General features: G+C 31.6%; 1 protein-coding gene across 1 annotated transcript; it reads left to right on the top strand.

Moving 5' to 3' along the window:
- Nucleotides 1-9,302: 9,302 nt before the first annotated feature.
- LOC102660630 (probable membrane-associated kinase regulator 6) lies at nt 9,303-10,683 on the top strand. Its single transcript, XM_006573042.4, has 2 exons — nt 9,303-10,258; nt 10,359-10,683. The coding sequence occupies exons 1-2, from the start codon at nt 9,643-9,645 to the stop codon at nt 10,364-10,366; spliced, it is 624 nt and encodes a 207-aa protein (XP_006573105.1). The 5' UTR covers nt 9,303-9,642; the 3' UTR covers nt 10,367-10,683.
- Nucleotides 10,684-13,141: the final 2,458 nt, after the last annotated feature.

The raw sequence follows: 13,141 nt of genomic DNA, 5'->3' as shown, positions 1-13,141 counted from the left end.
GAGTGAATAGGCAATTTAGTCCCTAAGATTGTACCCATTTTGCATATTAGTCCCTAACTTAATGTTAAATTCAAAATAGTCTCTATCTTTGCATAAGTGTTGCAAAATAGTCCTTTCGTTAAATTTTAAAGTAACGCTGTTAGTGAGGTCAATTTTAGTGCCACGTGGACTATCCAACGTGACACTAAAGGATGACGTGGCATGACACGTGGACGTGCTTCTTAAAAGATGTCACGTCATTTGATGATAACAAAACGAGTAAATAGACAATTTAGTCTTTGACTTTGTACCCCTGTTGCATATTAGTCCCTAACTTAATGAAAAATTCAAAATAGTCCTTATCTTTTGCATAAGTGTTGCAAAATAGTCATTCCGTTAAATTTTAAAGTAACCCTGTTAGTGAGGTCAATTTTAGTGCTACGTCATTTGATGATGATAGAATGAGTGACTTCTTCAAATTTGATGGTTTTGAACCAATTGAGGTATATATACGAAAAAGAACTCACACACACTTGTACAAATAAAAAGAACCAAAAATCCATAGCAACAACCTTATCTTTGTAGCCGTCAACACCAATGGGCGATGTTTGCATAATAATTCTCTTTTCCTCTTTTTTTTTTCTTCAATTACCATCAATGTATCATTCCGGGTTCTGATTTTTTTTGTGTGTTCTGAATAGGAAGAGAAAAAACCAGAGGAAAACAAAGTGGAGGGGAAAAAAGCAGAGGAAGAAGAAAAGAAAGAAGAAGAGAAAAAACCAGAGGAATCAAAAGATGACAAGGAATTCAAGGAGGAATCTGCGCCGCCAGAAATCGTGCAAGGCACAACCTTCGCAATGCATGGACACTTTAAGCACGATTTCTGGCATCTTTTAAGTTAGAGACTATTTTGCAACACTTATGCAAAAGATAGAGACTATTTTGAATTTTTCATTAAGTTAGAGACTAATATGCAACAGGGGTACAAAGCCAGGGACTAAATTGTCTATTTACTCATTTTGTTATCATCAAATGACGTGACATCTTTTAGGAGGCACGTCCACGTGCCATGCCACGTCATCCTTTAGTGCCACGTTGGATAGTCCACGTGGCACTAAAATTGACCTCACTAACAACGTTACTTTAAAATTTAACGGAAGATATTTTGCAACACTTATGCAAAGATAGAGACTATTTTGAATTTAACATTAAGTTAGGGACTAATATACAAAATGGGTACAATCTCAGAGACTAAATTGCCTATTCACTCTTGGAATATGTAGCTATTGAAGCACCTTATACACTAGAAATTCTCTTAATAGATAGCTATTGTATTTTTCTTATACTAGTTAATGTATTGATATTTTATAGGACCGCATAAATAACAAATATAATCCCTAATGTAGGAAAATTTTAACCGTTGTAGTAATATTTTTATGCCAATTTAAATTCTATCAAATTATTTTTAATTATTGTAATTTTTCCGGTACATGTTTTTTCTTCTTCTGAATTTTGCTTATGGAGTAATATTCCCTGATAAATTGTCATATCAGGACTTGTAAATGCATTGAAACTTCTTCAGCTGATCAAAGACAAATATTTTGGTGTGACATATGCAGACTTATTTCAGTTGGTCGGTGCTACGGCTGTGAAGGTTATCTTAGTCCTATTTTGGCTTCAGGACTGTCTATTGTTTATTGGAATTAATTGGATGATACATTGATCACTTTTTGTAATTTCAAGAAGCTGGAGGCCCAAAAATCCCTATGAAATATGAAAGAGTGGATGTATCTGGACTTGAACAATGCACTGAAGAAGGGAGACTTCATGGTAATAATCATATATCATGTGAGAGCTTAATTGCTATAGAAAACTCTCTTCTTTGCGTATTAGTTATTCTGTTCTGATTCCATAGATACAAGTAATTGATTGCACAACTATGAAATTTGACTGCATAATGTGCTCATTTAAAGTAAGGAGTCTTCGGTGAATTTGACAATGGTTTCTTTTGGAGAGTTTTATTGACTCTAGGATTCTTAGAAATCCTCAAGTGTTTTTGTTGTGGTTATTTATTATGTGTAAATGTGTAGCACATAGGACTTTTTCTCCCTAGTAACGACCACTAGCGGAATTGTTATTGTTTCTTTAAATACTATAGTGTTTTTTTTGGAGGGGGATTCCTCCTTGTTTGGTTATCAATTAAATAAAATAAATAAATTTTTTAGAAAGAAAGATGTGAAGGGTTGTGATTCATTGTTTTTAACCATACAAAGATGCCCCCAACATATTAGCACACTATTTATCCTCCAGTTATAGGTTTCACCTATTAGCACAATAGTTACTAGCCAATTATAGGTAGGGTATACATGGACTGGTTTGGACTTGAACCCAAGCCAACAATTTCTCACATCCTCCAAATTAAAGAATTGCAAACCAATTAGCCCAAAGCATGGAAAATTAAGGTTGGGCTAATTTTTTGGAGTAGACCTTTTTCATGTGCCCTTCCAAATTACCATCTCAAATGGTATATATGTGCCAAGTTAGTGGAAATTTACTCCTACCGAATTAGTGAGTTTTAATCATAGTGTTTCTTTTGTAAAAACATCAAATAGGAAGAGGGACACCAAAGAATGGTTAGATAAACCTTCAACAATCAGTTTGATACAATGAAGGTAGATTTTAAATATATATTAGTTCTTATCTAATAAGTTTTTGGGCTTGAACTTCTCAAAAGAAAAAAAATATAAGCTTTAAATGAAATAAATAATTCTTGAAAAAATATTATTGACTGATATTCTTGTCGGAATCTTCCGATAGATATATATGTCAGTAATTTCTTATGGATATTTTTGTCAGACATTATCGATGATCTTTTGACGAATATTTCTGTCGATTAAAATTTCTTATGACCATTTTACCGACGGATTTTGATCCGTCGGAAATATTAAATTATTGACGGATTTTTGGAAATATCAACGGATTTGTGCCGTCGAAAATACTTTTTTTTTAGTGATTTGTTTGCATAAAACAAAACTTTGAAAGGTCTTGATTTATCTTATTCAATAACATGCACAAATCTACCTTTCGTTCTCATTTTCTGAATTTAATTACTCCTAAGTTAGAGATTTCAATTTCTTGTTCCTAGGGATTTCTCAACCCTTATTTTGTTATATCCTCCATGGATGTCGAGGACTAGGAAGCACCACTCCAACAACACTCTGATACACAATGCGACATTGAGTTGCAAATAAAGAGGTCGTGGTAGTTGAACTTGATGCGATAGTGGAGACACAGTAGTGATGTCTAACAAGGATGCCAAAACACAAGTGATGGACGTAGCGGGTGATGAGAATGAAGGAATTGATGTGGATGTTATCATGGCTTTAATTAACATAGAAGCATTTAGGTTGTCACATTATTTATTTTTTTATTTAATTGAATCAGGTAGTTTTAAATTTCTAGAAATTGTGTCAAATTTATTCCTTTAAAATTATTATGTCAAATTTATTCCTCAATAGTCAAAAATAACATCACATTATTCCTTCATTATTTATTTGTTTATGAAGAATTGATTTTAGTATCACTTTTCATTTTTAAAATACTTAATTGATGTCACAATGTATTTGGAGGATTATGCGACTAGAGTTAATTGATCAATATAATGAAGAACTTAAATCACATATTTTTTAAAAATTATTATTGGTTAATTGGTTTTACTTTATATAAATTTATATAAATTTACAATTTTTTAATATAAAGTATTAAGTTATGCTAAAATAAAATATTAAATAAATAAGTTATCACATGTACCTTAATTTTTTTATTAAGATAATTTTTTTCCAAGGACTTGCCTTTTAGCCGTTAATATAAAAGAGAACTTTTTAAATTATCAGTTCAAGTATTCTAAAATAACGTGTAAGATTAATGAGTTGCTATAGATAAGTTAATATCTTTTTATTGAAACAAAATAATCTTTTTTTTTTCATTTTCTAAATTTAAATAAATAGTACAAAAACAATGATTAGGGAATGCAGTGACCAGAAAGCAGCTTAGTAAATAGTCAGTAACAAAACTAAAAAAATAAGGAAAAACAATAGAGATGTTTAATTTTAGTCTTTTTAAAATTATTTTTCACTTGCTTAAAGATAAATTTAGCCCCAAAACAAAATTAGACACAAATAGAAATTAAACCAATACCAATTACTTAATTCCACATAAGTCAACTAATTGATTTCAAACTTTCTTTTAAGTTAAATGTAACTTTTGGTTTATTATGTTTTAATGTTTTTCATTTTACTACATTAAGTTTTAAAAGTTTCATTTTATTCATTTATATTTTTGAAAATTTCATTTTAATCTTTTATGTTTTTTTAAGTTTCATTTGGTTTTTTCTTCTAATTTTCATTATCAAATATTAGACGTGTTGTGTTAATTTTTAAATAATTAATTTAAAATAGTGAGGCTAAAAATTGAAGAAAGACTCAAAATCACTATCGTGACTTCAAATCTGAAGCTTCTCATCATCGTCGGAATGTTTTTGATCTATGTTGATGTTGGATCAGGTGTGGCTATGGGGTGGCGCAATGGTGTTGTTTGGTGAGTGCTAAAGAGGTTGTAGATCTTAGTAGACAATGGTTGCATTGTGTTATGTTGTGGTGGTTATAGAATTTGCAAAAGAACATAACTGAGTTAGAGAAATAAGTGGTTGAATGCATTTTAAAAAGATAGTGATAATTTTTAATTGTCATTATTTTAAATTAATTATTTTAACATTTAACTTACCGTCACATCAACATGGAAATTAAAAGAAATAATGAAACTTTCAAAAACATAAAGAATTAAAATAAAAATTTTAAAATTTAATGTACCAAAATAAAACTTTTAAAAATATAAAGGATCAAAATAAAATTTTCAAAAACATAAAAGACCAAAATAAAATTTTAAAAAATTTAATGTACCAAAATAAAATAGCACTAAAATATAATGAATAAAAAGGAACATTTAATCTTTATTTTATTATTACGTATATAAAAAGAAGTAGAACGGAAGAAGAACTGAAGAAGAAACTAATGCAACACAAACAATACATGAAATCCATTTGCCCATAACATTCTCGGCCCAAATCAACAAGGCCATATCTGAATTTGACAAGGTTAGTCTAAATAAAGAACAAAACCGTAGCAAGCAACAAAAAATAGAGGAATCTTATCACCACAATTTCTAACACAATCTTTACACCCACCATTTTTGCTTCTCAACACTTCAACTTGTTCCAACTTTATTTTATTTTATTTTACTTTTCTTCTTATCTTCTCCCTATGTGTGAATCAAACTGCCAAAGCTATGATTTTGTTTTGACATGGAAAAGTATGCTTGTTGGATACTACAACTAAAGGCCATATACAACTAACTGAAGCTTCAGTTAGAAAACAGTTGCAACTGTTATCAATTAACAACTAATGTTTACCAATAAAAAAAATCAAATGAAATTTTAGTCTAGTTAAAGGAACTATTATCTTGAAAGGTATTAATATATCATAATATAACAAACCAAGATTTGAATTTTTATTGAAAAGGATGTTTACATTTAATGTTTGACAATACTTTGAATAAAATTGCCTAAAAAAAAATCTTGTAGAAAACAGAAAATTCTAAGTCAGAACTTGGGCTATCTCTACTCTCTAGTATTCTTCCCTTAGGGTGGGTGACCAAGAGTGTCCATATCCAACACCCTGAGCTTATCTTTTAGAGCTTCAAAACAAAATAATTACATTGTTTAGTGAGGGCTGTCCACTGGTCTTGACCTGGAACATGGGTCGTAGATGATAATAGGTCAATAGGCTCATGAACATAGATGTTAAAATCAGAAGATAGTGCATAAATTAGTGGTTATTATTAACATATACTTACTCTTCTATCTTACTTTAACTCACTTTTTTTATCTTTCTATTTGTTTCACATCATTTGTCAAATTTATATATTTCTCTCTTTCTTTTTTTAATCTCTCTTTTCTTTTCATCTATACACTTCAAAAATAAAGAAATTATACATAATCTGAGCATCATTTTATTTATGATATCAACTAATCTTTAAGTAACATATAATCAATATTTTAATTTACAAGAAAAAGTTAATAAAACTCAAGTTGGGACTGTAATAATCTTAAATCATATTATAATTTCTTCCAAAAATAGGGTGTACGTTGATAGTTTTCCTAAAATTAATAGATATTGTGGATAAGTCCTTACAACCCATAGCCCAAGTAGGTTTATGCGGATTGATCTGCTTTAAAAACGAGTTTAGTCTATAAAATTACACGAACTAACTTATTTACCTACATAAAAAAAAGTAATTTTAATCAAAAAATTAAAGCTAAAAACAGAAGATTTCATTTTGGACTAATCTATTTGGGTCAGCCTACAAAAATCAGATTTTGCACAAGGGAATAAATACATGCTTGTGGGCCAAATAACTGTTGCAGACTTGCAGTGCGTACAAGTTTCTTAAGTATAGGTCTCTTTAACAAGTAAGCCTACTTTGCTAATTTCTCTCATAATTTATTTTGCTCTAGTTTAGCGCTAGTTAAATTTCTGCCACTATCTTTCCAAGCTTTGAGACTTGAGAGTACTTTGAAATATTAGGATCACAGAATACTCATTTGTTAATTGTTAGCTTCAGGACAGAAAAACACAAAAGGGTGTCTCTCTTTGAAATTTGGTTTTGACATTGTTCACATGTTTTTATCTTCCCAGATGTGAATAAAGAAAAAGATCAAATGGAAGAGGCTAACTTTCCTTGCATTCTCAGTTTTTAGAAGAGAAAAATCAATTAGAAACGATTGTTGTGATCAATCTTCATGGTGGCTGTCTATGTCAATTTTTGCTTACAGAAAGTGAAATAACTTCAAAAGGGAGCCTTCATATGAATTTTTTTTATATACTCTCGATCCAATGTATCAGTTTGAAATACTACCGACTATGTTTTTCGATTTCTATTAAAGAAATAATTTAGCACAGTGCTTCGTTCGTCCTATTCTACTTATATTTTCTAGTTTACATGATAGTTTAGCTGAATGTGGTGCATAGAATTTTAGCATTATTGTCCTTAGAGATAGTGGAAATAATTATGTTTAAATCCAAGAAATTATCTGTTACCAACAAAATCCTGATATGTCGTAACTTGACACGGACAAATGACAAACAATTGTTTCAATGTCACTTCTTTGTTAGGGAACACCATAAAATCCATCTCACATTGCTAAGGAATTAAGGACAATTGTAGTTTACACATATCCTCTTACCTTAACCTTAACTCGTCGGGATGCTTATTAAAGTTAAAATTGTGATCTCTGTTGATAAAAAAGAGAGTTAAAATTTTGAAGACTCAAACAAGAGTCAAAGCAGACAATACTTCACATGTGATGAGTCTGACAATACAACATACTTAAGATTAGAACATTGATATTAGGAGGGCCTAGGCCACACATGAAGATTGTCAAACCTTGTAGCCTATTAGTCTCAATTGGGACTATTGTTTTAGTACACCAAAAAAATCCTTACATTGTATAGGAATTAAGATCAAGGATAGTTTAAAAACACCCTTCTCCTTTGATCTTAAATTGATGAGGCATCTTTCAAGGTCAAAACCGTGAAAGTCCGCATAAAAAGCAAAAGCGGACAATATCTCAAATGCGATAAGCCTAACAATGCTGTGCACTTAAGGGTATACTTCTTATATTGATGGACCTATCATCTGGATTAATTAGTTCTTATTACTTTCGTTCTTTTTTTATCAGGTATAAAGATATTTATCAATACATGTTCATGTAGCTATCTAAAAAATCAACCACAACTTTGGCTTTTACCTGTCAACTATAATGTTATTCTTTTGGCCCCATCAGTTTTTCAGTTAGGATGTATCTTGATACTGTTGTTGGTATTATCATCCACTTGTTCTGTTTAAACAAAAAGCGACCCTTGAGAGAATGAACAGAGTTTTGATTTGACTAAACTTTTGCAAGTGAAAAGTTTTAAAGCAAATGTTTTGCAAACCATAAGAGTTAGAAGCTTTTTTGTTTTTTCTTCTGTGTAAAAATGTGGGTGTAAGTGGAAAAGGCATTGATCTGTTAAGTGTGAACCTATGAAGCACGGACACTCCAGCCCCTTGCCGTGTCCGTGTTCGACACGAGTCCGTGTCAGTGTCCGACACCCGTACTACGTTTTATATTTTGGACATTACAGTTATCCATGTGTCCGTGTCCGTGTCCGTGTTGTGTCCGATGTCCATGTCAGTATTGGTGCTTCATAGGTGTGAACTAAGATTGTAGCCTCTCTTTGTATATCAGCAGAAAACTAAGTTTCAGTTGGTTGGGGAGACATAGCCACTAACCTTTTTTCTGGCTGTTTCTGTTGTTTTATGCTTCTATAATTCTATTTTGTTTGATTCAAATTATATTAAAATATTGTGGGGCATGTTCCTATCTTGGTTTTCCGTTATCCTTTCTTTTTGTGGGGGAAATTAAATTAGGCCTTCATGGATGAACGGGTTGATGCTTCGACCTTATTTCTGTTACAAGTACTTCCTTCAATTTTTGTGATTGCTATTAGAAACTTCAGGCACAAAATTGTTAAATTCCCTTATCAGTGTGTGATGAAATAGACATGAATAGAGGAAAGGTTTTAGAATCTGGTGAACAAAAATATGTGTTAAATGATTTTTATATTTTAGATATAATAATATTTAAAAAAAAAAAAACTGACAAAAGTTGTTTTTGTTTAACAATTGATCTTGAGTTTAAACCTAGATATTCAGTTGATGAAGAGTTTTTTCATCTATAATAATCTGATTCTATTCCAATAAAATCATCTCACGTAAAAAAATACAAGTAATTTTACGGAATAAAATCAAAATTTTGGGGAGATAGCAGGGCTGTGTAGTCCATTCCCTTTTGGCAAATACAACTTTCACGTGCTCCTGTTGAAATTTAATGCAAAACATTCAAATCAGGTTACCTGGAGCTCAATAATTAGGCTTTTTTTTTTTCAAAATTATTACGCGTAAATATTTTACACAAGACGTATTCAATTAAGAATTTCTTTAGTACCATTCAAATACTTTTCAAACTCATTACCAAAAAAAATCCATACTATACCTAAAAAATACTTTTCATACCATACTTTATGGCATTTATCATGCTGTTCATACGTCAAAATTCAAAAACCCCGTTTTACATCATAAAACATGCATGGCAATCACCACGCTCCTTATTATTATTATTTAGTGTGATAGATACTTGCTTGAAATAATAAAGGCTATGAAGCAAATTCAAGTTACTACATTTTCTTAAAAACTATAAAGACAGAAAGCAAGCTAAACTTTCATTTGTTGATCGTATGTCTTTCTGTTCAGAAGAATTTGTAGACTACAATAACTATATAGATGAGAAAGCAAGCTAACCTTTTACTACTTAAAGTGGATACATTTTTGCATTTATGTTGTTCCATTTGTTCCCTACTTGACCTTGATAGAATAGACAAACTTTCCCCTTGTGGTCACCATTGTTTTGTCACTATAAGCTATCAATAACATCAATTTGTCCTTAGGAGTATATAAGTCTTTTTTTTATTCATCATTGTTTGCTTAATTTAAATCCTTGGCAAAATAATGGAACCACCCTCATCAGAGCCTCTAGCCAGTGATAGTTTTTCATACAGTTGGTTATCAAACTGTAATAAACCCCCCTATTATAGTTCCTATGGAGGCACCTCAGAAGAAGAATTCAACTTCAGTGTGCAAAAAAGCTGTGAGGAATTCAACTTCAATTTTGATATTTCTGTCCCTCACTCACCTCTTGTTCTTGTTCCTGCTGATGAGATTTTCTCTGATGGCCTTCTAAGGCCTATGTTTGTTGACCCTTCCAAAGTAGAGTTTTGCAACACACCAGATCCCACTCAAACCAAGCTTAGTTCTTCTTTTTCTTCCAAGACTTTTTCTCAGAGAGCTATGGAAATTCATCATGGATTGCTTACAAAGTGGAGAAAGTCAACAAGGAGAACTTTGGTGGACTTCTTTAGGTATGTCAACCAATTAAGGCAGAAAGTAGGGAGGTCAAGGAAGAGCATCAGAGTTGATGATATTGATAAGACAGATTGGCAAGTTAAATGCTTGACACAGAAAGGGTCATCACCAAAACCAACACTTGCAACACATCCTATTGGTGATTTGCATGATCATGAGAACTCAATTTATGAAGCAGTACTTCATTGCAAGAGATCAATAGGTATAGTCATGCTTTAATTTTGTTTTATTTCTATTTTAGTGTGTGTTTTTGTACATGTGCACATATAGAAAAATTAAATTAGTTCTTTTCCTCTTTTCAGGAAAATGATCCTTCCTCAGGTATAGAGAAGTGAATTGTAGAAGAAGGAAGTGGAGAGCTCCAAGAAACTATGGTCATTGGTGGCTGATTGAGCATTCCAATTTTTTTTCTTGGTCTAGTTTCTCTCTTCTTTCTTGAATGTTACTTATTTCTCTGCTTAAACAAGCAGTGGGTTTTGGTAGATACCAGCTGTGGGATTTAGAATATCAAATTTCAAGAAATGTTAGATCCTATTGCTCCTTGATTTTGTACAGAAAAATAATTAACATCACAAACTTTGTATCTTTTATTTATATTTTAAAGGGCTAAATTTCATCTCCTTCCCTCTTTTTCATTTATTTATAATGTCAATTTTTTTTAATTTTAGATCAAGGTTACCCTAAGCATTGAACTTCACATTTCTTGCATCTCTGCCAAGAGAAAACGGGATAGGATGTCCAATTTGTGAGCCATGACAAGAAATTGACAAAGAACCTAAATCTTCAACAACTTGAATTATATTCTTTTTTTTTTTTTTTTGAAAACCCAACAACTTGAATTATCAACATAAAATACTCTCTTTCTCGAGTAATATTTCTTTCCCTTTCTCAATGTTATTTCCTAGAGGGTAAAGGTAGGGGGAGCCTCGATCCCTATGCCTTATGCTTTTGAAGGAATCTATTTTTTGTGCCCGTGTTACAAGGTATCAAAGCATAACGTGCTACACATATAATAGCAGGGTGGCACTTCGTGCAATAGTGGCTCTCAGAGGCTGCTAAATTAAGGTTCCACAAGCTTAAAATTTGATTCTCCTCTGTCAGAACCTCCACCAGTTTATGATCACAACAAAATATTGCCTCCTTTTATTTTGAAAAAGATAATTACTACTAAGTGCGTGGATCAGTTGCTACAAAATTGCAAATAATTACTACTACTAGTTTTGAGTTTGAACTGTAGAGTACCATAACTTTTGGATATTCAAATTACAAAACTTTTAGACTTTATTTGGTATGGATGAAAGTGGGAGGATGAATTGAGGAAGGAAAGAAAACTCTCAAATTTATGATCATTTCTTTTGGTTGAAGGAGACAAAGAAAGAAAAGATTATTTCAAATAGAATAAGTATCATTTGTATCTTTTCTCCAAAAGAGAAAAAAAAGAAAAAGAAAATATTTACTTATTTTACATATATTTTTTCCTTTCACTTTTTACACCACCAAACAAGAAGAAAATATTCATCTTTTCTTCCTTTCATTTTCTCTCCTTCCAGACAATCTAAAAAATTATTTAATTTTCTACTTCTTTTTTCCATCACTATTCTTTTTTTTTTTTTTTAACTTTCTTTCCTGAACAAAACATACCATTAGCTCCAAAAAATTTGAAAAACCTTTGGCATAGTCATGACTAGGGCACATTCCGTCAATTTAAAAAAGATATATTTTTCTCTAAAACTGAAATACTTAGGGAAAATGCAATAGAACACAAAGTCACCAAAGAGTCTTCTCTGGACCATTTTTGAGTGAACATGATAAAAGGTCAACCTGAAGATTTTACACAGGAAACTTGATATATTTCCAAATACTCTATTAGTGTGAGTACTCATTTATGTCATTGACATTTACTAATTCTTGGCACACAAAGAGAAGGTTGTCATATGCTACCCTTTGAAAAATAAGGCAGACAAGGAGGGCACAAAGGGACAAACAATGTTGGGAGAAAAATCCATAGGTGATTCCATCACCATTATTCCTGCAGTTAATTTACATTCTTTGTTCTCTTGTTGAACTATATGTTTGCTCCTTATCTTATGATGAACCACTAGAAAGTGACCTTGGTTTATCACTTACCCCTCTTTCCAAGTACCCCTTGAAGCTTCCCTAACTAATGTGGACAAGATGTCACTACACTGCCATTTGCTTAATTGTGATCATAAAATCACTGCCTATCCCTCTCATTGTGGCCTTTGTTCAAACATGCTCTTGACAAATAGAGCAACCCAGTGGTGGAGGCTACTTGGCTGGCGGTTGCCATGGCCCCAACAATTTTTTATTTTTCATTTTTAACAATTGTTTAATTAATCATTGATCACAAAAAATAAAATAAAAATTGTCAATTCTAAACTTTATTAACCTTTTTCCTCTAAGATAAAATATCTAACTCCCCTTCTCATTCAAGAATCAATGTAACACTAATAATTGTGAAAACTATAGGACGTTCTTTGAGCTGATTGATATACATGTACATACTTGTTTATATTTATATATGGCTAAGGCATATACAACATGTAAACATTACTAGTTAGTGGCCACAACAGGTTACAAAGGCATTGTTTTGGATATTGTTATATATTGTGGCTTGTGATTAATCCTGTTGTTATTTCGGCTTGTGATTGATCCTATTAGTGAATAACCGAAAGTAAAAAAAAATCAATGAGATTTGGTGCATGAAAATAACTACACATTTTTTCATTGGATGTAAATGGCACTTACTTCTTTCTATGCCAGAAATGGTCATTTCAAAAACTGTTAATGACATGTGCATTATATATGTATACGCTTGTTGTTGCAAGTGCATGGTGAAATTTCAACCAACCACGTGATGCACACCTGGCGTATTAATAAGAGCAAAGTGGTATTTTTTTTTTTTTTTTGCATACATAAAGCATACTTAATTTTTATAGGGATATGGCACACCTCGACCTCGTGAAGGGTCCCAAATGAAAATAACTGGCTGGGGGACCAGTGTTCCTTTTTGTCAATTCCATGCTGTTCATGTTATCATTTTCTTACAGTTATATGCAGTTGC

Source organism: Glycine max, chromosome 1, assembly GCF_000004515.6.
Source record: "Glycine max cultivar Williams 82 chromosome 1, Glycine_max_v4.0, whole genome shotgun sequence".
Taxonomy (NCBI): domain Eukaryota; kingdom Viridiplantae; phylum Streptophyta; class Magnoliopsida; order Fabales; family Fabaceae; genus Glycine; species Glycine max.
The sequence above is the reverse complement of the archived record's forward strand: the minus strand, read 5'-3'. Positions and strand labels throughout refer to the sequence as shown.

What these genes read in the sequence shown, in the direction of transcription:
- LOC102660630 (XM_006573042.4), top strand. Translation starts at nt 9,643, where the DNA reads ATGGAACCACCCTCATCAGAGCCTCTAGCCAGTGATAGTTTTTCATAC.